We start from the raw sequence: 27982 nt of genomic DNA, 5'->3' as shown, positions 1-27982 counted from the left end.
GACAGGAATGCATAAAGCCAGCGCCAAAGGAGCCATAAAGCATTCACAGAGAACAGGGAAATAAACAGGAGACAAAGTTCTACTTTTCCCTTTCCCAATAAAAACGATCATTATTTAAAATTTACTTAGCCTTGGGGCGCCTGGGTGGCACAGCGGTTGGGCGTCTGCCTTCGGCTCAGGGCGTGATCCCGGCATTATGGGATCGAGCCCCACATCAGGCTCCTCTGCTATGAGCCTGCTTCTTCCTCTCCCACTCCCCCTGCTTGTGTTCCCTCTCTCACTGGCTGTCTCTATCTCTGTCAAATAAATAAATAAAAATCTTTAAAAAAAAAAATAAATAAAATAAAATAAAATTTACTTAGCCTCCACAATGTCACGGAGCAACAATTCCTGTCCCCTCCAAAGTCCTTCTATCTGGGCTAAGAATCAAATTAACATGAGACAAGTTAACAGGAGAAAATCAAATTTCATAGGTTTAAGTACAGAGAATCCACATAGACATGGAAATTCTAAAGGCAGTCAGGCAAAATGAGGTCTCTATGTCATTCTGAATTAAGGAGAAGGGGCTTGGGGTCGGGATTTCAGAAGAAAGGAAGGCATTTTGCAGGGTAATAAGAAGAGCCGATGTTTAGTTATTAGATGTTCGCCCTACCATACAGATGGGTCACTCAGATAAAACTGATCTCCGTTAATAACCCTCATTCTGGGAAAGACCCTGGGAAAGTGTAGGGTCTGCTGTGTGGTTAAGAGAAGGACAAAAGTTTCTCTCGATGCCACAGGGTCTCAAGTGCCTTCAGCTCCGAATAATCCATATGCTAAAACGGTGCATTCTGGAGGAGTCTGTCCTGACCCCCTTCAACAATAACCAGAAAATGTATTCTAAGGGCCACAGAATTTAGAGATCAGTGGCTGGAATCAGAGTAAAAAGGGAGGATAATGTGGATCTCAGATAGTCAGTAAGAGCTGAGGCAGCATTGGCAAGGGACATGTCTATGTATCGCCACACACATTTTCTTAGCCGTTCATTCTCAGTTATACGAAAAAGGTTTAAATATTTTGCTAAGTACTTGGAGAGTACCTGCCAAGTTTTCATCCTTTGGAAATGTGGATGGTCGTGATATGGGTTCTACTACATGGACTCTTGTTCTTTTGTCTCACCCACGCTACATAGTCTTGTTCAAACTTGAGCCACGTTCTTATTTTTTACTGGGATGAAGATTACCCTTACAGAATCAAAGAGTGTTATAATCTCTTTTTTAAAAATTAGAATTGACTGTCAATTTATGCCTTTCAAAATATTCTAACATGTCCAAACAAAATATGATTTTCAAGCATAAACATCCAGGCTAAGTGCTTGAATAATTTCTGTATGTCTAATTCTGGAGAAAACATGATGGACAGTGTGTGCATTTGGGGGCAGGTACAGGGAGGGAACATCTGTAGTGAGTTTCTGTGCCTCTAAGGGTAATACTCTCAATAGGAGAGAATGGGATACTATTGTAATTTATTAATTTCCAAAAGAAGGAATCTTTGCTCCATAGCATAGTGCTTCTAACAGGCTGGTACCTCTTGTGATGATAGTGAAAAGAAAAAAGATAGCACAGGTTAAAACAAATCCTGGAAGAAATTTTCAAAAGGTCTGTATAATTTTTATTGGTTTCTACCTATCCATCAGGTCACCCTAGTTATTCTGGTCTCTTCTTCATTTATCCCCGAGGCCAACTTGTCCCACTGACCTAAAATAAATGCTTTCTCAAAAGCAAATCTCCAGCAAATTTACCAAAATGTAGAGGTTAGGGGAGAAGCAGGGTGTATATTGGGGCATGCTTCCTGGAATTCTTTTTTTTTTTTTTTTTTTTTTTTTTTTTTTTTGGTAAGTAGTCTCCATGGCCAACATGGAGCCCAATGCGGGGCTTGAACTCACAACCCTGAGATAAAGACCTGAGCTGAGATCAGGAGTCAGACACTTAACCGACTGAGCCACCCAGGCGCTCTGCTTCCTGGTGTTCTTTAAGGTTTGGAGCCAGATTTCCCTTAGGACGACTTTGGGCATATTTTAGGTCCTGAGTGCTTGGGTGTGTGCAAAATATGACTTCCGTGGTTCATCCCTACTGCGTCTGTAGGGTCTTAAGAGTCTGCAACATAAAGAAGTTTCATGCCAAAAGTAAGAATGTCTGGATGATGTACTACACAGTGGCTAACTGAAAATAATAAAAAATACATCAATAAGTAAAATAAAATAAAATAAAAATAAAATCTTTTTCAAAAAATAATAATTTTTATATTGATTGCATATATTGATTTATATTGACATCCTAAAAGACACTGTTTTGAATATAGGAGGTTAAACAAAATACATTATTAAAATTAAAAAAAAGAATGCCTGGAAACCAAATATAAATAGGAGCATATCCTATTTTATAAACCCACCTATTAGTAAATACCAAAAGTTCCTCTCCTCCAAAGAGAACTTGGTGACACGATGGAGATCAAGAAATAGGCCTTGCCATGTCTGGCAAAGGTGTATGTGCTACTGGCTGGTGGGATTCCTCTGCATTAATAGAATTATTTAGAATCCAAGTGAACGCCTCACCTTCTGCTTCCTTAATGACCACCACGGAGGGTGCATGGCTAACACCCAGAACTCAAACACGCCAGTTATAGGAACAACAGATCAACAACAGTTGGTCTAACACCGTCTCCAAAGTCCTGACATGACTGACTAATTCAGCTGTGGATAAAAGCTACAGTTTGGCTCTGAAACTGTCTCACACAGCAAGAACTTTGGGTTTATTCCCACTGGTGCTGGACCCAGGGCAGACTGGTACCGATAGCTCCAAGTTCAGCAATTTGAACCCTGAACCTGCCAGAGGTGGCCAAATCCTTTAGAAAGTTTATAAAGATCAACTCAAATTCCTGCCTTCTGTCACCAAACCTGGACTAGTATTTACTCAGCAAGAGCAGAATTTGGCCTCATTAGAAAAGCCCTGGGACAAAGTCGGCCAAATGGAAGTCTGGTTTAATCCTTTCCACTCTCCGAGGGCCACTGAAGTTCTCTTCTAAGCGAGGTTCACCTGTCTTACATGTAATTTTGAACATCAAACAAATGCATTCTTTGAAAGAAGTGGTCATGGCGCTAGACTTGGTTCCGATCTCTTCAAACACTGAACAATGAAGGGAAACCATCTGGAGGACTGTCGTGTTCGACCTCGCCCCCGAAGCTCTTGAAAATGGAGTTGAGTCTGCACTCTGCAGCACTTCCACGTTTACCACCAGCGAGAGACTGATCTGTGAAGGCAAGGCTCGCAAACACAAATGAATGTTATGAATTATGGGTCTAGTAAAAAAAAAATGATACACCCGATGATGGACTAAATTTCCCATTTTCAATTGCCAAAGAAAATGTGAAATCTGAAAGATGTGAAGAAAACAAAAAGAAAATAAGGACTACCCTCTCACAGGAACAGCCTCTCAACATTTCCTCATCTTTGTGATAAAGCAATAAACACGTTGTATTGTACTCACTATATAATGCAAACCTGGAAGGGGATGTTTTCTCTTGAGATGGAACTAAGGCACGGTTAGAATGAACAAGAAGCATCACCCCTAATGAGGATTAGTTGAGAGGTGTGAATCAACAGCACAAGATTAGGAAGGTTTGACGTGGTTTATCTGAGTGTTAAAGGTGCAGTCCCCCTTTCTGACGCTTTAAACCAATAGCCAAGACATTTTATTGTCTGCATCATAAGACTTCTTTTCCTTACCAAGAAATGTTTGTGCCTGACATTTCACGGCAAGTTTTGGAGTCATCTTTGTGCTGGGACAGACATTCTTTTTATCAGTGTTGTTTGGGCAAGCTACTCTGATATATCGCCTGCCACATAGCATGCATCAAAGAGAGGGAATTATAGAAATTGTATCGACATCACTACTCTTATAGCAGCATTGTTTGTTTTCTTACTATCCATGCTATGAACTAAAAGACCTGTCTGGATTTAATAAGGGGCTTCTTGATGATGGGGAGTTGTATTAAAAGGCATCTGAAAAACAATTCTTAAGGGATATCAGTGTGGGAGGGAATGATTCGATGGGATAAAATTAACATTTAGCATATCAAACTTTTTAGACGTCCGAGGGACAAGCCCTTAAAAGAACTCCACAGATTTTTTTTTTTTTTAAGTAAGCTTTTTAGGCCATTTGTGATTGAGCTCTGAAGCTGAAAATGAAGGAGGCTACACCTTTGACTTACAGGCTCGTGTGTTCATGAGCAACAAAGGGCAAGAAATGGAAATAGATATCAAGACGGCGGGGGGGGGGCGGCGAGAGGAGACAGAGAGACAGAGAGACGGAGGAGACAGGGAACAGCTAGTTTCCCAGCACAGACACCAATAGACAGGTAGCGTTGACACTGTACCTAGAGAGGCTGCCCTCGGCGGCCAGGCCCTGGGAGTCATCGAGGACATTAGGTTCACTGCAGGAGGGGTAGGGAGATGAAGCATTTAGGGAAAGAAAATGCAAACAAATAAAAGAAAAAGAAAAAAGGCATGCAATTTTCTGCTTCCAAGAGCCAAAAATAAATAAATAAATTTAACAGAACAAAAAGGAGAAGGAGACAGGTAACCATTTCACCTTGTGCTGGGTTTGTCAAGACATAGGACTCGAGGCAATGGGGGAGGAGGGACTTCGGGTGGGTACGACTCTCAGAGGAGTGATCTATTTATTGGTCAAGAGTTGGGACTTAAAATGAGCTCCAAATGGATACATGGGCTCTGAAATGCATTGCAGAATGAATCTGTAGAAGATGAGACGATCATTCGTTTGGCGACCATTACTTTTCATTTGTCTTATTATGTACGTGATTCTTCATTGACCAGGACCCTGCTTCTTTCTTGTGTGTTGTGACATTATCACCCAAAAAAACCACTTACCATGAATTGCCACAACCAAACTCTTGGTACTGATGCCATTAAGAAAAGCAAAGAAAGAACTCAACTTCCCTTGCTAATTTTGCAGTGGAAATGTAAGTCAACAACAAACGGGAGGAAGATAACCCTGGCATATTCACCTGGAACTCTCATTTACCTCCTTACTCCATCCTCTAGGTACTGAATTATAAATGCCAAAAGAAGAAACCTGTCAGGTTGGTGAGAGAATAATTAAATAGTTTATTGATTTATTTGGATGCAGCTGATTTGGGGATTTGTGAACAGAAATTGTGTCATACTTTCTCTCTCCTTCACTACCTAGCATCAGGCTAAGCAAGCACCCACGAGGCACTCAATACTTATTAAATTGAATGGAATTAAACTATTTAGAAAGCTGGAGTGCCTGCCCCCCCCAATTGTTTACCTAATTGTACACTGTAGAAATAGCCTCTGTGTCGAGAAAGAGGCTCCCTTTCCCTAATGCACATGACACTACTACCTTCCCTAGCCTTCCAAAATATGACTCAAGTCAAAGGGTTAACTATATGATTTTTCTGGATTTCCAATATATCCAGAAGAGAACAAATTTTCTCTCTGGAAACAAGTTAACTTCGTAATGAAGATGTACAAAGGGAATGGCTGGTCTGATTAGTTTAGGTAAATCACAAAAACCCTCTATGTTAAATTCCTACAATTCCCTAATAAAACTTTTACATGACTTGCTTTCTCTTATCCTTGATAGAAGCTTGCACGTGCTAGCAATTAAAAATGAATTTATAGTTACCAATATTAACTGCTTGTATGACTGTATATCTTTTTTTCTCTTGGACATTTTATAGTTTAGCTCTAGTTTTGTTCATACATTTCATTTAAAAGGTAAATTACCAAAAGGTAGGTAAAACAATCTCTAACAATAATAGTGACCCTTATATATTATTAATTTTTGTATTAACCAAATAGTACATAAAATACTGCTTTCTTTACAAGTATGCAATTTACTTATTAGTCTTTTATCATTTTCCCCTAGTCTTGATATTCTCCAAAGTTAGGCTTTATTCCCAAATTTTATTTCATCTGTAAAGTTCATGGACTATTTGCTAAAGGATTTGGGCACAGGGTAAATATTTCTGCATAAAACTGATTTTATCTGAACATTAGAATGTGCTCTGATTTTTATTATATTCCACGTATGAAGTATACCACATGAATCTGTGGTTATCAAAAATAAACGACAAGCTAGCCAAAAACATATAAGGCCAACTCTTTGAAAGAATTCAGTTCCTGAAGTGAAAATATCATTGGCTCTGAAATAGACAATGTTTTGATTCTTACGTCGATCATTTTCTATATTTGATATGTATATGTATATTCTTATAGGGCAGAGAACACATAAAGAAAATGTCTTAAAGTGTTTAGTCATGGAATCATAGAACTATAGAGAAGTACCATAAAGATCACTTTAGCCAACCTCCTAATTTCACAGAGAAGAGCACTGTTGGCCCTTGTTAAATGACCTGCCTAAGGTCACACATAGTGGCATAGGTCCTTTTCTGCTTGGTTAAGCATCACTACCTCCAACGAAACACTGATGACACACCAAAAGTCTAAACTTTGCCACGCGTATCAAGCTAGTTCTATACACTTGCCAGGTACTCATTATTAGCTTAGCTAATGATATATGTGAAATATGAGAATGTCATTTGACAATAAGAAAAAAGACCATGTATCTACTTCTAGAGAGTTTTTAAGTTGAAAGAATGCTTGGATCAAAATCTGGGATCCCTTCTACTGATCTGGCTTCGAAAACTCTCTGCAAACTGTTGCCTGCATGACTTTGGTTGAGAAGTCCTTTGTTGAATGGTCTACATGAAAACAGGATCGTCTGCTTTTCTTTTGGCCTTTTTAGAACAGCAAAAGTGAATTTTCATAATTTTCAGAATTCTACCTTTGCCCCCCGAACGCAGAGTATAAGATATCCGTGGCTCCTTACCTTTGGCTGGGTAACATGCCCACCTCAGCCTGAGGTGCCGACATGCTAGAGATGTGGCTGGAGAACCGTCTCCTTCCGATGGCGCTCAGGAGGTAAGCTTCTTGTTCACTTACCACACTGGGCATGCTTACAGAGTCATCTGATGGGACAAAGGAAGGGAGGGTTATAAAACTACCACATCGGTCAGAAGACCCACACCGAGTTTGTACTTGGGTTTCATCCTTGGTTTGGGTTCCCACCTTCGGGCAATCTCTAAAGCTAAGTTATTGTTCATCCCTTTGTACAGATTATAATGTAAGACTCCCAAAGCTCTTAGTTTTTAATCTGTACAAAAGGACAAACAACTCTTCACATCCACATATCTCCTACCCTCGAACAGTCTTCATGAAATAAATAGCCTTGTCCATTTTCACAGGTATCCGATTTCAGAAAAACTGGACTAAAAATTCTTAAACATTCTGAAAATAGTGCAAAAAGGAATACTGGTATTGAATGAGTCAAGTATATTTCTTTGACGTTGAAAAACGACATTCAGTACACTTATTGATTTTTAGACTGCCGAGGGCAAGACTACTGCAGATAGTTTCAGGGAAAATATTTAAAAACCTATAAAACTTGATAAACAAATGCTTATTTTGACCTAAGTTTTAAATTTTACACATATAGTCTTTATTTTCTTCATGGAAGCAGAAATCGATGCATTCAAATCCATATGAAAGTTAGCTTTAATACAGTATTTCTGACAAGGTAACCTCATTTTAAGTGAGTTAATGTTGTTTGTTGCTGAACAATAAACATTATTTCTTAAAGATTTTATTTATTTATTTACTTTAGAGAAAGAGAGCGCACGCACACATGCGCAAGCAGCGGGAGGAACAGAGCAAGAGGGAGCGGGAGGGGGAAAGAATCTCAAGCAGATTCCACTTTAAGTGTGGAACCCAACGCAAGCCTCGATCCCACGACCCTGAGATCATGCCCGGAGCCAAAACCAAGAGTCAGACACTTAACCAACAGAGCCACCCAGGTGCTCCTGAACAGTAAACATATTTTGATTAATGTAGCATTCTGGTGAACTTAGGCTACCATATAAGGTCATCTGACATCCTTTATTTAAAATACCCTGAGGGGTTATAATTCTAATGAAACTTCTTTCAAACCAAAAAGGTGTATATGAAAAGTGCCAGAAATTTTAATTTGTTACATAATGACTGACTTGAAGTTGACTCGTGTTATAGAATGGTATTTCTTTTTCAGGTGTGTTCACAGAGAAGGGAATAAACAAATGTGCCTTAAAAACATGAAAAACATGGTAAGGTGAATAGAGCTATTTCTACAAAGTCATTTCCCACATCTCACTGATTTCCCCCCCTATTTAAACTCATATATCACTTCTCAATATTTGTTTGATGATTAATTACATGCTGCCTTCCATTCACCCTTTTTGGTCAATGTTCTTTATTGAAAATGTCTGTCATCCCCTCTACAGGACTAGACCTAAGATCTCAGAGAACATATTTTTTTCTCACACTTTCTTGTACCTCATCTTGTACCTGTTAGGTCTTAATATGGGTTTGATTATAGAATGGGAAAATAGAGGGGCGCCTGGGTGGCGCAGTTGTTAGGCATCTGCCTTTGGCTCAGGGCGTGATCCCGGCGTTCTGGGATCGAGCTCCACGTCAGGCTCCTCTGCTGGGAGCCTGCTTCTTCCTCTCCCACTCCCCCTGCTTGTGTTCCCTCTCTCGCTGGCTGTCTCTCTCTCTGTTAAATAAATAAAATCTTTAAAAAAAAAAAAAAGAACGGGAAAATAGTTTAATTCAAAGCAGTCAACCATTTGGCTTTTATACCCACCCCATATAAATTAATACACACCCACATCACAACCGCACATTTGTCAGCAACTGCTTCCACTGGGATGGTTGTGATGTCTAAGAGCAGAGATATGAGCAAAAAATTGCATGCTCATCAGTGTGTAAGTGCTGGCTCCCAGTCCGTGATCTTTCTCTTTACGTCCTCTCTACTTTTCTTTCCTATCTCCTTCCTGCTGGCGAGGAGGTTACCTACTAAAGATATTTAGCTCTACTGAAGTTAGGTGGTACCATTTCCCATAATTAAAAAAAATTGCTGGGAGACATTACTTGAAGCATTAAAGAAAAATAGATACTACTACAGTTCTGAACTATTACTAGGACATAATGAATATAAAAACTGCTGATCCTTCTCTCTCATTTTGTTTTCTTGGTCAAGATTGTTCAAGATTTCCCACTACCGTTTGAAGAGTATTTCCGTGCACAATGACCAGGGTGATTTAGAGACAGGTATATCTGTACGGTCAGGTGCAGGGCAACGTGGTCATCACTTCATTATCTGACTGACCCTGAAACAAAATTTGTAAATGTTACTGCATTTCTTTCTTTCCCTCTCTTCCACATCCAACTCTAATAGGGAATTAAAATACTTTCATTCATCTTAGTTAATTAAAATTCTAACCTCAACTCCTATTTCTCCTAATTTAGTTTAGAATGGGGCTTTTTGTTGTTGTTTGATATGGAAAGGCTCTGAGTGATGATCTAGATTTTGTCTTCTTCATTCCTAAGGCATTGACAGCACTCTTTGCTATATAAATATTATGTCAGAGTGTTTTTAAAACACAACTAGAAAATAATCAAGGCAATCAAAATAATTAAATGACTGTGGTATTTAATTGGACTTCCACTTTTTACTTTTTTTTTTTTTTAAGATTTTTTTTTTTTAATTCGACAGAGATAGAGACAGCCAGGGAGAGAGGGAACAGAAGCAGGGGGAGTGAGAGAGGAAGAAGCAGACTCCCAGCAGAGGAGCCTGATGTGGGGCTCGATCCCAGAACGCCGGGATCACACCCTGAGCTGAAGGCAGACGCCCAACTGCTGTGCCACCCAGGCGCCCCACCACTTTTTACTTTTAAAACCTACTCCTACTAAGCATACATATGAAGCACGTTCCTCACTGGCCTCATTTCATGACACCAAATCTTATGCATATGTGTTAAAAGCTTTTGGACCACCTCAGGCATCAGGGACACTCTTAACTCAAATTTGGGTTGTATTTCCTTTGGGGTTGTAGTCCCTCTAGAGAGCCTATTGGTTTACGTTCTAGATAGCATAGCCAACTAGTCTTTTCTGAGTCCTGAGTATATGCATTGCTTAGTTTTCCTTGCCCAATGGGGACATGTGAGTGCTGGTCAACCCTCTAAGCAAGGTGGCCAGGAGAAAGGAAAATAAACACTTCCTTTAGTTACATAAGTACAATTTAAATGAGAGTAAGTGGAAAAGGTTGAATTTATAAGCTCAAGGTGTAGGGGTCACTAAAGATTTACTTTTGTCTGAATTCCTTCCAAATGACCAAGGCTATTGAGGAATTTATAGAAGAGCAGGCAGTAGGAATCATGGAATCAGTTATAATTCCATTTTATTTTATTTTATAGATTTATTTTAGAGAGAGTGAGAAAGCATGAGTGGGAAGGGCAGAGAGAGAGAGGGAGAGAGAATCTCCAGCAGACTCCATGCTGAGCATGGAACCCAACGTGGGGCTCAATCTCATAACCCTGAGAACATGACCTGAGCCAAAACTGAGTCAGACACTTAATCGACACCACCACCCAGATGCCCCACAATTCCACTTTAAATCCTTTTTGTAAAAAGGACCAGGGGATCAGCACTGAAAAAAGGTCGGAATGGCAGAAATCCTTCCCAAGCCCTCATTTGCATGGCCAAGCTGGGTCCCACATGCCACCCCCACATCTACCCCATTCTGTGGGGTGACCTACTTTCCTCATCTTCCTCATCAGTCCTACTCAGGGTGTCCTGTGAAGCCTGCTGGGAGGGCTCACTGTCCTGCTCCCAGACGGTGCCAGTGCCCGTGTTGGAGCGGGACATGGTGGCCAGGCTCAGGCGGTACGCGGAGGTGGACGTGCCCACAGTACTGATGGACGTCTTCCCTTGGTAGGCTGGGGGGTTGAGAGACCAAAGAAAATCCATGGTGAGCGTTTTCAAAGAAAGCAAATGCTTGCTTCAAACTCCTCCAGGTATCAAGGCTACCTGTATTTTTTAGGAAAGGTCAGTTAAATAGTGTGTCCCAGAGAAGCGGTCTTTAGAATAAAGCAGCAAGTAGAAGTGAGATAGAAAAAGAAAAAGAAGAATTGGCTATTGATTTACTCATAATTGAACAGTTTCCTCAGGGGAATACAGCATCTCTAATAACGTAAAATGGTTTGACATTGCTTCCTCTCTCATTGCTTTTGATTTCAAATGTGAAGGCTGGAAGAATGCAAAATAATTTTGGCATGAACTGAAGCTTCCAACTTGGCAGATCTTACTGAGAACGATATCTTTCTTGATGCAAGCATGTAGAAGAAATAAACACATTGTCTGATGGGAACTTCTCAATCAAGATCAGAATACGTAATCAAAACTGTGTTCACATTCTCGTTCTCTGGGAATTGTAACTTATAAAATATCCCCTTGCAAATGTCAGGTTATTTTATTATAAAGCAGAATATTTGAATGGCACTCTGCAGATTTCACTAAGATCGTACTTGTCAAAATTTTGGTCTTTAATACATCGCAAGCAATAATACATTTTAGAAAGAAAGACAAAAACCCCCGCACATACGATGGTCTACTTATGGGTAATGACTGCCCTCTAATGGCAGATAATGATTTGTTTTCCCTCCTAGCTATCTGTCGTTAATAACTGTAAAAAGTAAACAATGCCCCCCCAAAAGAAAATCTTTTAAATAATGTAAAGAAAGGACCTCCTAGCCTGCCGATTCTAATTCAACCCTTTCTCCCCCAATCTGTAAAAGTTCAAGGCTTTGGAAACAATCCCACTAGTTTGAAGTTCCCTCCCTGTGGTCACTATCAGGTGTGTAGATTGTTTATTCTCGACTGAGTCTCGGTTTCCTCATTCTTTAAGTGGACCCTCAGTTATTCACCTTGCAGGCATTTATGCGGATTAAATGAAATAACATCTATGAAGCCATCTACCAGATCGTAGATGGTCAAAGAATGTGAGTCCCCCTTCTCCTTTCCAAAAAGGAAATGAAGGCAAGCATTTCAATACTTTTTTTTTTCTAGTTAAATAGTCAAGAAAGAGCTTCACCACTGAAATGAAGTTTGAAAAAAAAATAAAGATTAGAAAAGAGCAAAATTAAAATCCCATGATACCCCTTGCTTTGTTGCTGACATGGCTCACATGGTCCGATCGACCACTGAACTGACATGACTACCTCATACAGGGTTCCAAAAAGAGTGGTGACCTGGACAGAGGCATTCTGTGTAGGGTGTGAGTTCCATGAGGCAAACAAATGCAAAATACCCCACGGTTACTCACCTGAGCCACTATGCACTGCCTCTTTCAGAATCTTTAGCTCACTGTTGAACTCGGCAATGAGGGAGCTCTTGCACAGCGGGCGGGGGATGAAGCGCCGCTCCAGCTGGTCAGCGAGGTGCTGCCGGGCAGAGAGCTCTTCGTGATTTTCTGCTGGTTGGGCCAGAAGCTGAAAGGAAGGTATAGATTGTCAGGTCCTCAATTTTCCCATCTGTAAAATGGGCTAATTATTGTACCTATTTCATAGTTGGTTGTAAGGCTGAAATAAGGTAATGCAAATGAAGTTTTTACAACAGTGCTTTATACAGGAAGCTCTTACTACAGTATCTTGAATCACTGCCCCCGGAAATTCGGGCATGAGAAGAACACAGTAGATGAATACTGAGGGAGGATTTCAGGGGGGGGAAACATGCTTTAACTGTTCTATCTTTTTCATGCTTATTTAAAATCAGATCTCTGTCCTGTTACGGAAGAAAGGAGAACATTCCCCAGATCTTATCCTTGGGCCACTCTATTTTTTCTTTTTCCCTAGGGGGCAGTGGTGAGCCGAGAGAGGGCAGACTTTTACAGACTGTAATAACGCTCTCCCTGCGAAGGTAGTCCTAACGCGACATATGATCCTCTGGGATCCCTTTCTGAGCTGTTTTCTTACAAACACGGTATGAAAAGGTCCTCCTAACCAGCTCTCCTGTGTCCCACGAACACCGCTGCAGCAATCCTGCCTTAAACTGGAGAGAAGAGCGATGTACATCCCTGGGGCCCAGCACTCCTGGGAGAAGCACACACCGCACCTTGCACTGGATGAACGGGCGCAAGAGCACGAAGATGGGGATCCGGGTCCGCACGATGAAGTCGAGGAAGTCCCACAGGGCCAGGCCTCCCACCTTGCGCAGAGCCATCTCCTTCACCTGCAGGCTCAGCCAGTACCACTGGCTTCCCAGCTGCCTCTCAAAGCAGACGAGAATCACCTTCAGCGCTTCACACCGGGAAAAGAGAAAAGTAAGCCCGCATACGTGTGCTTCCGAGGAACCCCGCTCACAGCCACAGCCCTTCGTGCGTCAGCACGTTTTCTGAATTTCTAAGTTGTCTCCATGTTCTCAAGAACCTACATGCCCTCCTGAGCGAGTTCTGACATCAAGACAAGAATTTGGATGTTTTGATCTGTTTGGATTCTGATTCGGAGAACACAGCTACCTTTCTTTCTTTCTTTTTTTTTTTTTTTAAAGATTTTATTTATTTGACAGAGAGAGAGAGACAGCTAGCGAGAGAGGGAACACAAGCAGGGGGAGTGGGAGAGGAAGATGCAGGCTCATAGCAGAGGAGCCTGATGTGGGGCTCGAACCCATATCGCCGGGATCACGCCCTGAGCCGAAGGCAGACGCTTAACTGCTGTGCCACCCAGGCGCCCCCACAGCTACCTTTCTTAAGGATATTTAACTACTATTCTGGGAAACACAGAGCAAAGTGGTTCATAGAATGGAAAGGGAAGTGTGTTATAAACGGAATGTGGGGCTAACATTTTGCTTTCTGAAAGTTCTGTCATAGTAGCTTTATGGTAATACCAGCATATGACTCGTACCCTAAACGGAAACATTTGTGTTTTAAAAGATTTTTTTTTCTTTTAAGCATAGAAAGAATATATTCTTGTTATTTAAAGTAAAATCAAACCATGCAGAAATGCACAAAGTTAAAAAAGAAAAAGTCCTTCCCCTTCCCAGCTCCCTTCCCGACCCCACAGTTCCCCAGAGGTGACCAGGAAATGTATTTGAGTAGATCCTTCCAGATGAAAAAAACTCCCTCCTCCTTCCTTCTTTTCCCTCTCACATTACACATCATGTTGACTACTAAACCCTGTTGGATTGCTTTTGCAAGATCTCTATCTTCCTAGATTCTGGCAGCCCTATCACAATCTACATTTATTTATTTATTTATTTATTTATTTATTTATTTATTTAGGAAGAGGATTTCCCAAACGGTGTGTCAGGACAAACCAGAACACTGTAAGGATGTTAAACATGCTGGCGGGATCGCCCTCTGACACCTCCGCTCTCTGCACAGTGTCTGCTACGGGGCAGTCGAGGGAAACTGGGCCTTCTTGATCATGTCTTAAGGCCCATCTCAGCAACTACAAGACACACAGAAACCCAACTCCCTACAACTCTTGAAGTCACACACACCTTTATCACCTACTTAGGACATCGCAAGGGGAAAACCGTGCCATATAACAGAGAGAGATGTTGTAAGAGTCTTCTTTACCCCTCCTCCTCCTCCTCCAAATACTACTTTTCATAGCCATCATTCATCCCAATTCCTTTCCCTCGACTAAACAAACAAGCGAATGGACAAAAACAACACCCTGAGTGTGGTGACATTTCTACTGCTGGGTGCCTGTTAGCCTTCTTTGGGTCTCTGCCATTCTGCTTTCCACCTTCCCCTCCATCAGCCCGACACATAAGCAGGATAGCAAAGGGCTCAAGAGCAGGGACTCTGGTGCCAGATGGCCTGTATTTGGAATTTGGCTCTGCCGTTTATCAACTGTGTGACTTTAGGTAAGTTACTCAACCATTCTGGGCCTTTGTCTCTTCAGTCCTAAAGGGAGAAGAACATTTACTTCTTAGAGTTGTAGTGTGGATTCAAAGTATAGAAGGGGCGCCTGGGTGGCACAGCGGTTAAGGGTCTGCCTTCGGCTCAGGGCGTGATCCTGGCGTTATGGGATCGAGCCCCACATCAGGCTCCTCCACTATGAGCCTGCTTCTTCCTCTCCCACTCCCCCTGCTGTGTTCCCTCTCTCGCTGGCTGTCTCTATCTCTGTCAAATAAATAAAATAAAATCTTAAAAAAAAAAAACCAAAGTATAGAAAACACTGCTTAGTGCACAGTAAGTGTTCAAAATAAATGTAAAAATCATTTTGAAACAGAGGGCTGGTAGCCTGGCCAAGGACCAAAGGAGCCACCTTCATTAAAAAGGCAGAAATTGGAATGACCTGAAAATAATCACTCATCAAGTGGTTTCTCCTGTCCTTGCCTTATGTGTTAAGCCCTCTGTTTCCATCATCCTCTGTGCAGTGCCAAACCTTATGCAGGCCTTGGCCCCAGAACCTAGATTTTATTTGAACCCTACATTCTCATGGCTTTGGCAACTAAGCCCCACATGGGTTAGGTCCTGTGCAAATGCATTCTTATTTCCTTTTTCCCCTTTTCATTTCCATTGTCAATCACATTATTTTCAAATACCCTTCTTTCTTTCTTTTTTTTTTTTAAGTAATCACTAGGCCCAATTTGGGGCTCGACCTCACAACCCCGAGATCAAGAGTCACATGCTCTACTGACTGAGCCAGCCTGGAGCCCCAAAAATTTCCCCTTCTGATACAGTCCAAACACCTCACACACTCCAAACTCTGAGGACCTGTTTTTACCAGTGTGTGTGGTTCATCTTATATTCCCCACACCACGATCTGCTTTGATAAATTGAAAAATGTCAGGCACAATATTCTCAACTTTGTGCTTTTAAGATTTTCTGCGGCCAGTGCTCCTTATTCTCAGTGCTATGGCAGGAGTGGTCTTTTCCCTGGTTTAGTTCATTCAGGGCCAAGGAGTGGCTCTCCAGTGTTCCACGGGTCAGGACCAAGTTAAAGGCAGGGACGGGGTGATGGGAACGTAGGAGTGAAGTGGGAAGGAAACTGGCAAGCTTCTGTGGGGAGCACAAGTCGACTGGCCTCACGAGAGTGAAAATCAAGACAGAGATCTAGAGACGGTATTGTAAGGGAAGAAAAATAGTTAGAAGGGGGCTATAATGCGAGGCTGCCATGTCTCGCTGCCCAGGATGTGGACTGCCCCATTGTAGGGGCTCCATTCACACAGACGACAGACCAGTGAGTCCCATGAGTTGTGTCTCTGCATACTAGTCAGAGTCTACAACTGATAACTAATGAGATGATAATCTCAGTAGTGATCTCATACTTCACCGATAAGGGGGGATTCTTACTGCAGATGCCTTCCTCACATGTCCAGATGCTGTGAGAAAAACAACAGTAATTTAGGCACCGCAGATAGGAAAGTACTTTGGTTTTTTTGGCATATGTTCACTGGCATATGTATACAGACTCCTTTGCAAGGGTGATGCTTCTTCCTTGCTCAAGTGGCTTCTTTAAACACTTTCTGGATTGAGGTCTTTCAAAATCACTTTTGAGTCAAGGTGTAACATAACTCAGTCCTTTTGTCATACATATACACACAAACACACACGTTGCGGGGAGCGTGGGGAGGGTACGCACCCAAGTATGCTGCTTGGCTGGTGGACTCGGCCAGCCCCTCCCTGCGTAAGTCTTTGCCCGCATCCCCGGGCGTGGAGCAGTGGGCGGGCGAGCTCTCCAGCATGAAGTTCTTGCTCCTGGACGTGCTGATGATCCGCGGCGGCAGGAGCACGTTAATGACCGTCTGCAGCAGCAGCTGCACCTCGGGCTGCTCGAGCCATGGGCTGTCTACGGGGCAGAGTCCAGGAGAGGGAAGTGGAAAGAAAAGCAAGTCACTAGGTAGACTTTCCACGTTAGACCCAGAAACATTTAGCTCTCTTTCCAATTCCAAACTAGAACACCCTAGAAATTCAGGTATTTCCCCACCAAGTACAGCTTCTCCTCTGGACAGAAACTGCATTCCTGATACTGGGTGGTCTCTCCAGAGCCAGCACCCAAAGGCTTGTGTGCTTAGCCAAATCTCTGCTTACCATTTCAATCTCCTTTCTCTTTTCTGCTCAAATACTCATAACGTACTGTCTTTACCTTTGAGATAAGCTTTTCCTTAAAAAAAAAAAAAAAATCCCCCAAGAAGGAAGAGTAATGAAAATAGACTGAAATGTAACAGCAGTGGCAGGGTTTAGTCTAACCTGAACGGCAGTAAATTATAAGGTCTATTCACTTGTCAATTCACACCACACTGTATTTCAGTTAATACCATTTTCTTAATGGAAACAATGGTCTCCCAATTTTTGCTGTACTGAAGGAGGTGTCTTCTAAGAGGTGGAGCAGAAGAACTCTTGACCCAGGGTAGCTAAACTGAAACGAAAGAAAAATTCTATTTCCTAAGATAACCCTGTTTAAATCATTCGGATCGACTTCAGTGATGGCCTTCGTGGGAAAAGGAATAAGAGATAACAGCCTGGCACTTAAGAAAACACAACAATGATAAATTTCCTTTAAATTAATCAGACCTTTGCTTCCAGATCCTACTGTGAGCACAAATGGGATGAGTAGATTTAAAAGCATCCCCTCCCTTCGCTCTTGATTGGTGAATGGGGAGATCACATGGCTTAAAGGAAAATCTTCTTTTAAAGCCTGTGCAGCAATAATAGAAAAAAAAGATTAATTGACCCCCACACCCATTCAGTATGTTTGTTTTACACAGCACGATGGAGACCGTGACTCCCTGTTGGCTGCTCCTGGAAACTATGAGTTCAATTGCGTAGCGTATGAGATGCACTCAAAACTGATACTTTACCATTTGCTTGCCATAATTGAGAGTTATATACCTAAAAGAATAGTAACATCTTGAATATTAAATGCAAAGTTGTAATACTTTTGGTCTGGTACAAAAACAACTGCACATCCCCATTCATTTGCTCCATGTGTCCACCAATAAATGTTTTAGAGATAAAGAGAAGAAAATGAGAACCTGCCACCTGTTCCATTTGGGAGTTATTTAAAAGTCCTCTGACCTTGGCATAAGGCCTTCTCCAAACGAGAAAGGAATAGGTAGTATAGAAAGAAAAAAATGATTTCTGTACACAGGTTATAAACACGGATCACTTTAGGGGTCGTTGTTTCCCTCCGGCACGGTAGCCAAAGCTCTTGTTTAATTTCTTTTCTACCATCACCCATTTTTTGGATGACAGACCATCAAGCTTAGTTGTCAGATAATGGATGGTTGTATCCATTGACATCAGTTGTATATTTCCCATCAGTCACAGAGCTTTCTGATGATCTACAACTCTCTAAAATTAGGTGACACACAGAAAGAGGCAGGGGAATTGGCATTTTGCACTTTTTGCCTTGGGAATAATTATTTTAATTTTAAGAAATAAAATAACTGGGAGAATTTTTTTAAAAAAGTAAAAAAACAAACAAACAAACAAACCAACCATAATATTCAACCCACAATCATTAAATTAGGATATTCAAAGCCTAGTAGTAACATCTGAAAGAGTTTTATATTGCAATTCTTTCTGCAAATAATTTAAAACCAGACTTTGAATATTACTGTGTCTTTTAATTAACAATTGTGAGCTGATTATCTGTGAACCATTATTTTCCTAAGGTCTTGCACACATTTGAAATGACTTCAGTGGTTCCTGAGGTTGTGGCGGGACTGCACGACTCTGCTATTTTTGAGATCTCGAGAAGAATTACAGAAGCACAACTTAGGGCCAAGCTCAGGACTGAAGCTCCAAACCTGTAAAAGTTTGGAGCTGTTTACTCTTTTGTTTCACAGATTTTGCCCAGCCTTTGCAGAAAAAGAAAAGAGAACACCAGGATCTGGTGCCTCAACCAGCAACTTAATGAGCGTGACAAACAGGTAAGGCAGTCACACCTGTATCTGCAATGCTACAAGCCGGACAACAGCTGTGCTGAAGGGCAGAGGTGGTGAGAGATAAGGGCTGAGATGAAGAAGGGGTAATCCATCAGCAACACTGGAAGGTCCTACCACTCCCATCACCTGAAATACAAACAGAGCACATGACCAGCCTTGACTATTGCAATTTCATGCGACCGTCGTAAGGGAGTCTCATTCAATAATCATAGTGATGATAGCAAAATAATAATGATAATAATAATAATTTGAAGGTTGGGCATGTTACTTTCAATCTGTTTTTGGCGCCTTCTTTGGAAGGCATGTAATGTCTGGAGTCCGATCGAACGTGACACGGGATTCGGCCAAGGTTTTGTAGAATGTTGTTTATAGCTAACTATGTACATAATGAGAGATGAACCAAAAACTATTCTAATCAGGAGATTGGACATACTTACTGGTGGATTCAAAGGAATGCAGTCCACAAGTCTTTGATGGAGCCGGTACTGACAACAATGATGATGGCATAGCTATGTGCACTAGGCATTCCAGCTAGACAGTTATTGCTCAACTAGTTAAGCAGCAGATCCTACTCAATGAAATGCTCTCACATGATTTCTACATCGTACAAAACCTTGTTGGGACCAGACTCTAGATATTACATCAATGATAAGAAAAAAAATTTTTTTCTTCCCATAAATCCTAGACTGGCCAACTCATAGTGTCATTTTGCACTTAAAAAGAAAAAAAAAGTTCTCTTTGTATTTTAAACTCCCCCACCCCAGACAACCTCAACTTGTAGCCAATTGTGCCGTCTCCGCCACCCCACTCTCCAACTGGCAGCCCTCAACTCTCAGCGCAACTTGAAGAGGCACATTGTCAAAGTAGCACGTGGGAAGCAGCACACCAAAATCCCATCTGTGTAGGGATGGGCCCCTCATCTCCCCACGCACCACCTTGAAATGTACCTCACTATTTTCAGTGTCACCTGAGCCATCTGTTTTCGTGGGTAGAGGGGCACAAAGTGGTTGACCTGTAAATCTTCAAGTCAGAGAAATCAATAGCAGAGTGACATTTTGCAAAGTTTCATAAGATTGCCACTTGGGTACTCACCAGATTGACACAGACATTGATCAGTGACCTAAGGTGAGGCAGGAAGGATATGATTGGCTGCCTCTGAAGTGTCAAACAAACCCCTTCAATCAAATTGCTGGCAGGCTCCCACTCAACCTGTCGCCTGGAATACAATATAGGAGCCATTAGCAGCGTGGCTCCCTTCTGGAGTCAGTCTGAAACAAGTGAACGAGACAGTGATTCTGACACCATCTAAGACAGGACGGGTATCTCAGACAACAAAGTGCTTCACACGGGATGAAGTTTACCCATGTTGTTCCAAAAGCACAGAGCACACTGGGAAGGGAAGAAGATACTGAAAACGTAGCAGAGGCACTCCTGCCCCACTCGACTAATGAGACAAAATCTATTGAAAAAAAAAACAGAGATGATGAATGGGTTGCATTTTAAGTTCCCTGGTTTTAGCTTTGAGAGAGGGTAGAAGACTGTAATTTTAGGAAACCCATCCTAGGGGCCTTGACTTCCAACAGAACTAATCTGATCACAGGCTGCATTTCTAAAAGCTATTTATCAGACTGCAATTGATCTCATCAGCTTTTATACCAGGATACGACTGATTAGATTTATATGGTTTAACTCCTCCCAAAAACATGACATTAGAAGAAAATAGTTCATTTAAAAAGTGTTCTTTCTTGGCCTCCTAAGAAATGATGTTTTTTGGGCTATTTTGAGCTATCTATGGTCACATAAATGGTATAAATCTAAATCCAATTAGATGATCATGGGATTTTCTGGAATAAAAGTCAATCCAGTCTGTAATTATCTCAGTATCAAAAAAAGCCATCTCCGTGGCTCGCAAATAAAGGTTGGGTTTTACTGATATCAATGCTATTTCTAATATTATCCTGGAAACAATTTCTAAGCTTGTATTTCCTACCAAAATGGTATATGTACAATGACAAAATGCAAATTGTTCATAAATGAGGATATATGGACATCCTGATTCTCAAGTAATTCACAAGGTCAGTTCCAGTCAACATTTCTCTTGTTGAACTGAGATCACCCAAGAAATTAAATCCAAGGCAACCTCAAATTCTCAGGATGCACCCCAAAGAAATTATCTACAATTGACCCATCTACTTTTAGGAAGCGTCACATTCTTTACAACTGGGCTTGATTATATGACAAATGAGTCAACCTGTGGAGATGTTTGACATCTTTATGTACAAAGTTATTTAAGAAAAAGAATTTACTTTGACACACACTCATAAGAATGATAAGACTGGCCATTTGCCAATAGGCACAAATGTTCCATTGGGACCACTAAAAAAAGTAGGTGAGCTGCAAGGACAGACATTTCCATGCCACTGAAATAAATAACCAATGTGTAGGCATTCGTCATCACATTATAAAAGAATATAGGAACAAAATATCAATTACTGGAATGAAATCTTTCAATTTCTTTTTTATAATAAATTCAACAACTCCAGGTGGCTGCATAAAGGAAGAAGAGCACAGGCTAAAACCTGGAAAAGTTCTGACAAATTGAATGCTAAGCGCTACAAATTCTTGGGCAAGAGTTGCATTGGTTTTGGGTTAAGTTTAAAGGGACAGAAAATGCTCTCATTAACTCAAACTGGAAATTTCTGAGTTAGTAGGCTTATCAACATTTCACGGATTGAACTGTTTGCTAATAGGTCTCCAGACCCGACTCAGATCTCCAGGTAGTCTGGGTCTGAGGCATCCTTGCCTAGATAGGGAGGCCGTCAGTGGGTATTTCAGGTTACTGAACAGAGATCAAAGGGTAATCGTGTTAATTCAGCACCACCCTGAATTAGATGAAATGGTGAAATTTAGGTTTTTGTTATTAATCCTGGGATTTTCTTCAGCGGCTACATGGCTGCTTACTGTTAAGATTTGTCATTTCTCTAAACTGGTACCTAAAATACTATGTCAAAGCCAGTACTTCTTGAACATTGAATTAATTTATCTTTTCTCCTCAGTTGTTTTATTTATAAAGCATGCCCTGCTTTATTTCAAAAGAAATTGAAGGATACTCACTGAATTTCTTATGTGTGTCAGATGAGGAACATAATAGCTAAGATATGAACAGATTTTTTAAGATGAACACATATAATTTGAAAGAATATATTATTTCTTCAAAACATAGACCCTGCTATGTATGCGTTCATATCCCTGGTTCGCTATGCACATATACGAAGTGAACACTTTCAAGTCATTCGTTCAACTCCAGATTGTGCCACCATTTTAAAAGATGATAAACACTAACTTTGAAGCTTTTAATGTTAACAGCTGACTAGGAGGCCTCCTCACCTCAAAGTAGGCATCTTATGAATTTTGTTGAACATTCTATCCAATCTCTTCAAAATGAGGATAAGCGCTGGCCTCACTGCCTCGGCTGTCCAGTCGGTAATGGGTAGCATCTCCATGACATAGCGCCGAAGCCCACGGCTCTCCATCGTCTGGGTGTCGTATGGCGCCAGCTTCAGAAGGGAGTGTGCAATTTCTGCCAACCTACATTTTTTTTTTAAAGAACAAGCTTAGAATGCCTCAATGGCGATTTTCTCACACAGCATCATGCTAGTCACCCTCCTTTCAGCACACCAGCTCCCTAAACTAAAAACATTGTTTCCCCCACCTTCCACCCCTCAGCTCTTATTGCGTGTACCAATACGCTGGATACCACATACATATTAACAGAGAACCACAGACTATTCCAGAGGGTAAATGTGATAGCATCTGAAGAGGAAACTAAAACCCAGGGAGATTAAGTCCAGGCCAAACATGTGTATACGTGCGTATGTAAATGAGGATACTATTATACACACAAATACATACCCACATACATATATATATGAAAGGTACATAAATACACATATATAATGTATATAATGTATAACAAAATCACTAATATCAAGTGTCCAAGTAACCTTCATGGCTTCCTATCCCTCACTGCCCATAGTCAAAGTCAAAGGCATTTTATAAAACGTAGTATTGGTTTTTATTGGAGACTAAGGAGTTCTTCAAACTCATTTCCCTTTTTCTCCCTCAAAGTCTTTTCTCTTTTTGTCTTATACATGGCTCCTCCTGCTCTGCTGTTTTTGTTAGTTAGGGAGTTTATTTGTTTTTATTTAATTGAGCTAATTGGCTTGTCTGGGTGGCTTTGGTTTGGGTTGCCTCCTCCTCTCAAATTTTCTAACTCAGTTCCACACAGCGACTGAAAAGGAAAAGCACTTCCTCCAAGTGTGGCCCAGGGTCTGTCACCAGACACAGGTCCATGCTCTATGTCCTAAGTACAGGATTCTCTGAGGGTTAACTGACCAACAGGACTGGTTTCAGGTAAATGCAATAGTTGGTTAACTGAAAAAACTTCAAAGCTAGACATGGATTATCAACTTCCAAATAATACAAATATAATGGCATACATGGTCTTAAAAAGCCAACTGAACTTAATTTTATGTGAAAGAGAAAGCATTTTATTTATTTTTTAAACAAATTTTTCATTTTATTTGACTTTAATTTTTATTCCAGAATAGTTAATGTACAGTGTTATACTAGTTTCAGGTGTACAATATAGTGATTCTGCAATTCTATACATTACTCAGTGCTCATTATGATAAGTTTACTCTTGATCCCCTTCACCTATTTCACCCATCCCCCCACCCACCTCCCCTCTGGTAACCATCTGTTTGTTCTCTATAGTTAAGGGTCTGTTATTTGGTTTGTCTCTCTTTGTTCCTTTGTTTCTTTTTCATTCTTTTCTTTCTTTTTCTTTCTTTTCTTTCTTTCTTTCTCTCTCTTTCTTTCTTTCTTTCTTTCTTTCTTTTCTTTCTTTTTTTTTGAGAGAGAGAAAGAACAAGTGAGCAGGGGTGGGAGATGGAGGGGCAGAGGGAGAGGAAGAGAGAGAATCTTAAGCAGTCTTCCCACTTAGCACCGAGCCAACGAGGGGCTTGATCTCACAACCCTGAGATCATGACCAGAGCTAAAATCACGAGTCAGACACTTAACTGACTGAGCCATCTAGGCACCCCACTTTGTTTCTTAAATTACACATATGAGTGAAATCTTGTGTAATTTGTCTTTCTCTGACTTATTTCACTTAGCATGATATCCTTTAGATACTTCCATGTTGTCGCAAATGGCAAGATTTCATTCTTTTTTATGGCTGAGTAATATTCCATTACATATATACCACATCATCTTTATCCATTCATCTATGGATGGACACTTGGATTTCTTCCACATCTTGGCTATTGTAAATAGTACTGCAATAAACATAGGGGTGCATTTATCTTTTCAAATTAGCATTGTCATTTTCTTTGGATAAATACCCAGTAGTGGAATTACTGGATCACAGGATAATACTATTTTTAATTTTTTGAGGAACCTTCAAACTGTTTTCCACAGTGGCTGCACCAGTTTGCATTCCCACCAACAGTGCATGGGGGTTCCTTTAAGAAGTAAGCATTTTAGGGGTGCCTGGCTGGCTTGGTCAGAAAAGCATGTGACTCTTGATCTCAGGGTTGGGAGTTTGAGCCCCAAGGTGGGTGTAGAGATTACTTAAAATCTTAAAAAAAAAAAAAGCATTTAAAAATTTTATGGTGCTTCCCTACCAAATATATTGAGCAGTTGCAGAATGTGTGGATGATATTAAGAGGCAATGTACACCCATCCATGGTAATATCTTGCATCTATTCTGTATGATTTGAGCTTGATTTTTTTTCCAGAAAAAAAATCTCATATTCTAAAAAATATACCCAAGACTCTTATCACAGTGGCTGAAATGTCGATATTCTTTAAGGTCTTAGAAATTCCTTTAAAAACAAATTTAAGAAGGGTAAGTAAGCCACTCTCATCAATTATTTGAATCTCTGGCTCAAGTCAGCATATGTCTAGCCAGGCATCCAAAGTATCTTATGGAAGTAGACTGCAGGACAGGGAGATTCTGATGGAAAAGGGGAATAGAGAGGCTAATGTTGCCTAGAAGTGCACTTGTGCCATCAGGAGGCATCCATAAGCCGAGGGTTTTCAGAACCGCTACTAAAGGAGAAGAGGATATTAGAGATAAAGGGACATCAGAAATAAGCTTTTCTATTTTCTCTTTGCTTTGTTTTCAAAGACTTTATTTTTAAGTAACCTCTATACCGAACATGGGGCTCGAACTCACAACCCTGAGATCAAGAGTTACACGCTCCACTGACCGAGCCAGCCAGTTGCCCCAAGCTTTTCTATTTTTTTTTTCCAAGCAAATTTGCCTTGGAAAAGCCCAGAAGGTATAAACCTCAATCTTAAGGTTGAAAGAGATCTTAATAGCCCTTAAGCAGTGGGGCTCCATATGTTGGACCTCTGACTGGATCCTCTTACTTTAAAAAATTCAGCTAAAAGTAGAAATAAAAGATATCATTTCTCAGGCCCCACCCAAGATTTAGTGAATATGAATTTCCAAGGGTTGGGCCCAGAAATCTGCATATTTTTTACCTTAATTTTGAAAAATTTGAACATACATATATATGAAGGTAGGGCGGCAAGTATATAACGCACCCCTCATGTAGCCATCACCCAGATTTAACAATGTTCAACTCATAGCCACTCCTGTTTCATTTATATCCACAGTCACTCCCCTCCCCACTACCCTGAACGACTTCGAAGTAAATCCCAAGCATCAAATCATTTTATCAGTACATATACTTCAGTATGTGTCTCTGAGGTTAAGGGCTTAAAAAAATTAACCACGATGTAATTATGACAGCTAACAAGTTAAAAATAATTCCTATAGGGGCGCCTGGGTGGCACAGTCATTAAGCGTCTGCCTTCGGCTCAGGGCGTGATCCTGGCGTTATGGGATCGAGCCCCACATCAGGCTCCTCCACTGGGAGCCTGCTTCTTCCTCTCCCACTCCCCCTGCCTGTGTTCCCCCTCTCGCTGGCTGTCTTTGTCAAATAAATAAATAAAATCTTTTTTAAAAAAAATCCTATAAAGAGAAAGATATCCAGTCAGTTTTCAAAATTCCCACCTTATTTCATAATTCTTACATTAACTTTTCTTTAAACAAATCAGAATAAAATAAGCCCCACAAAATTTCAATTGGTTGATATTCCTCTTAAGTCTCTTTTCATTTGTAGGTTCCCCCTCTTCTGGTTTTTTTCAATGTTCTTATAATTTTAATTTATTTCCTATGGAAATTAGCTGTTTGTCAAGCAGCATTTTCCACGCTCTAGTTTTGCTGATTGAATCTCCTTGCTATCATTTAATGCATCCCATTGTTTCCATATTTAATTCAATTGGTAGTTACACTAGGGGTTAGATTAGATTAGGTTTTGATTTTTCTGGCAAGCATATTTCACAGGTGACGTGTACTTTCACCAGGAGACCCGTGATTCCTACTCTTTAGGAATGTGTCACCCTTTATGATGTTAGCTGCCACTAGTGATCACTGCACAGACCCATTAATTCATTAGAAGCAGCACGCTAGCCATATTGCGTCGTTCCTCTTCTCATGTATTAACTATAACATTTTAATAAGGAGAAATTCCTCTTTGATTACTCGAGAAAAGACAGGGCAAATGCTTGAAAGGACTTACAGTTTAAGAGCTCCGAGGTGATGCTGACAGGTCTCTGGTTTAGGAATCACAGCCAAGCCACCATCTCTCTAACACTTAAATTGCTCTACAATAACTTCATCTGACTGGCACCATGGAGGGAGAATTCCCCACTGCGTTAGACTGCCCTCTTCACCCTTGGAGGTCTACACTCTGAGAAGCTCTCCTCATATTAGGCCCCCCAATTCCCTCAGTTTCTTCTACCTAGGCTTCATCTGGAAGCATGAATTCAATCCTTCTTCTCCATGGCAACCCTTCACTATCAAGAAATAGTTATTGTCTTCTCTCCAGACTGAACGTCCACATTGTCCTTCTGGAAATTGTGTGTGAATGTTCATGTCTTAAATCATTTTAAACAGCCTGTGTGTTCTTCTGTTTATCTCTTTCTTACAAATGTGCCATGAAGAAAATTCTTCACTTTTTCAGTTGTTTGTATGACAGATAAGAGCATATCTACATGCACATATTTCTTTTCCCTTATTATTTTATAGATAAGATAGAGAAATGCTTGAGAAACAATCCATCTATTTAAAGCATAAAAAACAATATTTAGAACGGAATTTGAGTCCTTTTATGCACTACTAATCCCTACCAGTGCTCAAAATGAATTTGCATTGAGAGTAACACAAACATTTCCCTTAATATAGTCTTTGCTGTAAGAGCACATGGATAATCTCTTGGTAAAAAAACATTCCTAGGGTCATTTCCCAGCGAGAACACACGAGATTTTCCCATTGAGAGGGAGAGTTGAAGAGGAGGAGGCAGGGAGGGGAGGGGAGAGAGGTGGAGCAACGGGGAAAGAGAAGGACAAAGGGAGAGTGGGAGGGAGAAAGACAGAGAGAGAGAGAGAGTTGGACTTGCAGATCTCATTATTCTGGTGTATATATATATATACCGCTGCTTTGGCAGCTCTGGTTTGGGCAAATGAAGCATTAAATTCCCTTAGGGCAGAGCCTCTATCTAATCAGAGATCCTTGCAGTCAACCATATCTTTTTTGCTAATGCAGGAGTACGTATTGCTTCTTGCACTGCCTCTTGGTTCTTTGGCTTGAATCAAAGACTTCATGTAAATATCTCCTCTATCTCTTCTATCATGCCATTCCTGTTTTTATCAGTCTTCTATCCTTGAGAGTGATACTATCCATTCTTAGGACTTTAAACACCGCCTATGTGCCTACAGTTCTGACTTTTACATATATCCAAATGTATATTTAATTTATAAGAGAAAACCTAAATTATACCTTTTGGTTGGTGCAAGGTCAAAGGATATGGGTCTGTCTTTACTTAGCAACATAGAATATCTCTGTTTGGCCAGAGATCATGGCAGGTCCTTTTTTTTTTTTTTTTTTTTTTTAAATCAAAAGCTCGTTGTGAGAAACTGCATTAACAGAGGTCATTTAGTCTATTTCCTGGCAGTAAAAATTCTGCCTATTCTCTAGTAGGCAATGA

At 40.7% G+C, this 27982-nt stretch overlaps 1 protein-coding gene across 15 annotated transcripts in view; it reads right to left on the bottom strand.

Annotated features, from left to right (window-relative positions):
• UNC80 (unc-80 homolog, NALCN channel complex subunit) overlaps positions 1-27982 on the bottom strand; it is a 225750-nt gene that overhangs the window by 9892 nt on the left and 187876 nt on the right. For 13 of the 15 annotated variants that reach the window (XM_019802892.2, XM_019802902.2, XM_019802894.2 and 10 more), the window contains 10 exons: positions 22248-22448; positions 19953-20076; positions 18861-18986; positions 17485-17608; positions 16553-16759; positions 13071-13255; positions 12283-12448; positions 10718-10897; positions 6916-7054; positions 4415-4471 (listed from right to left, as the gene is read on the bottom strand). In XM_019802892.2, the coding sequence (XP_019658451.2) occupies positions 4415-4471; positions 6916-7054; positions 10718-10897; positions 12283-12448; positions 13071-13255; positions 16553-16759; positions 17485-17608; positions 18861-18986; positions 19953-20076; positions 22248-22448 (1509 nt within the window). The remainder of the gene's footprint in view (positions 1-4414; positions 4472-6915; positions 7055-10717; positions 10898-12282; positions 12449-13070; positions 13256-16552; positions 16760-17484; positions 17609-18860; positions 18987-19952; positions 20077-22247; positions 22449-27982) is intronic. The other 2 variants (XM_019802900.2, XM_011228850.3) reach the window with 1 other exon arrangement.

The sequence above is a fragment of the Ailuropoda melanoleuca genome, chromosome 2 (assembly GCF_002007445.2).
Source record: "Ailuropoda melanoleuca isolate Jingjing chromosome 2, ASM200744v2, whole genome shotgun sequence".
NCBI classification, from domain to species: Eukaryota; Metazoa; Chordata; class Mammalia; order Carnivora; family Ursidae; genus Ailuropoda; species Ailuropoda melanoleuca.
This window is presented reverse-complemented; position numbering and strand designations above follow the sequence as displayed.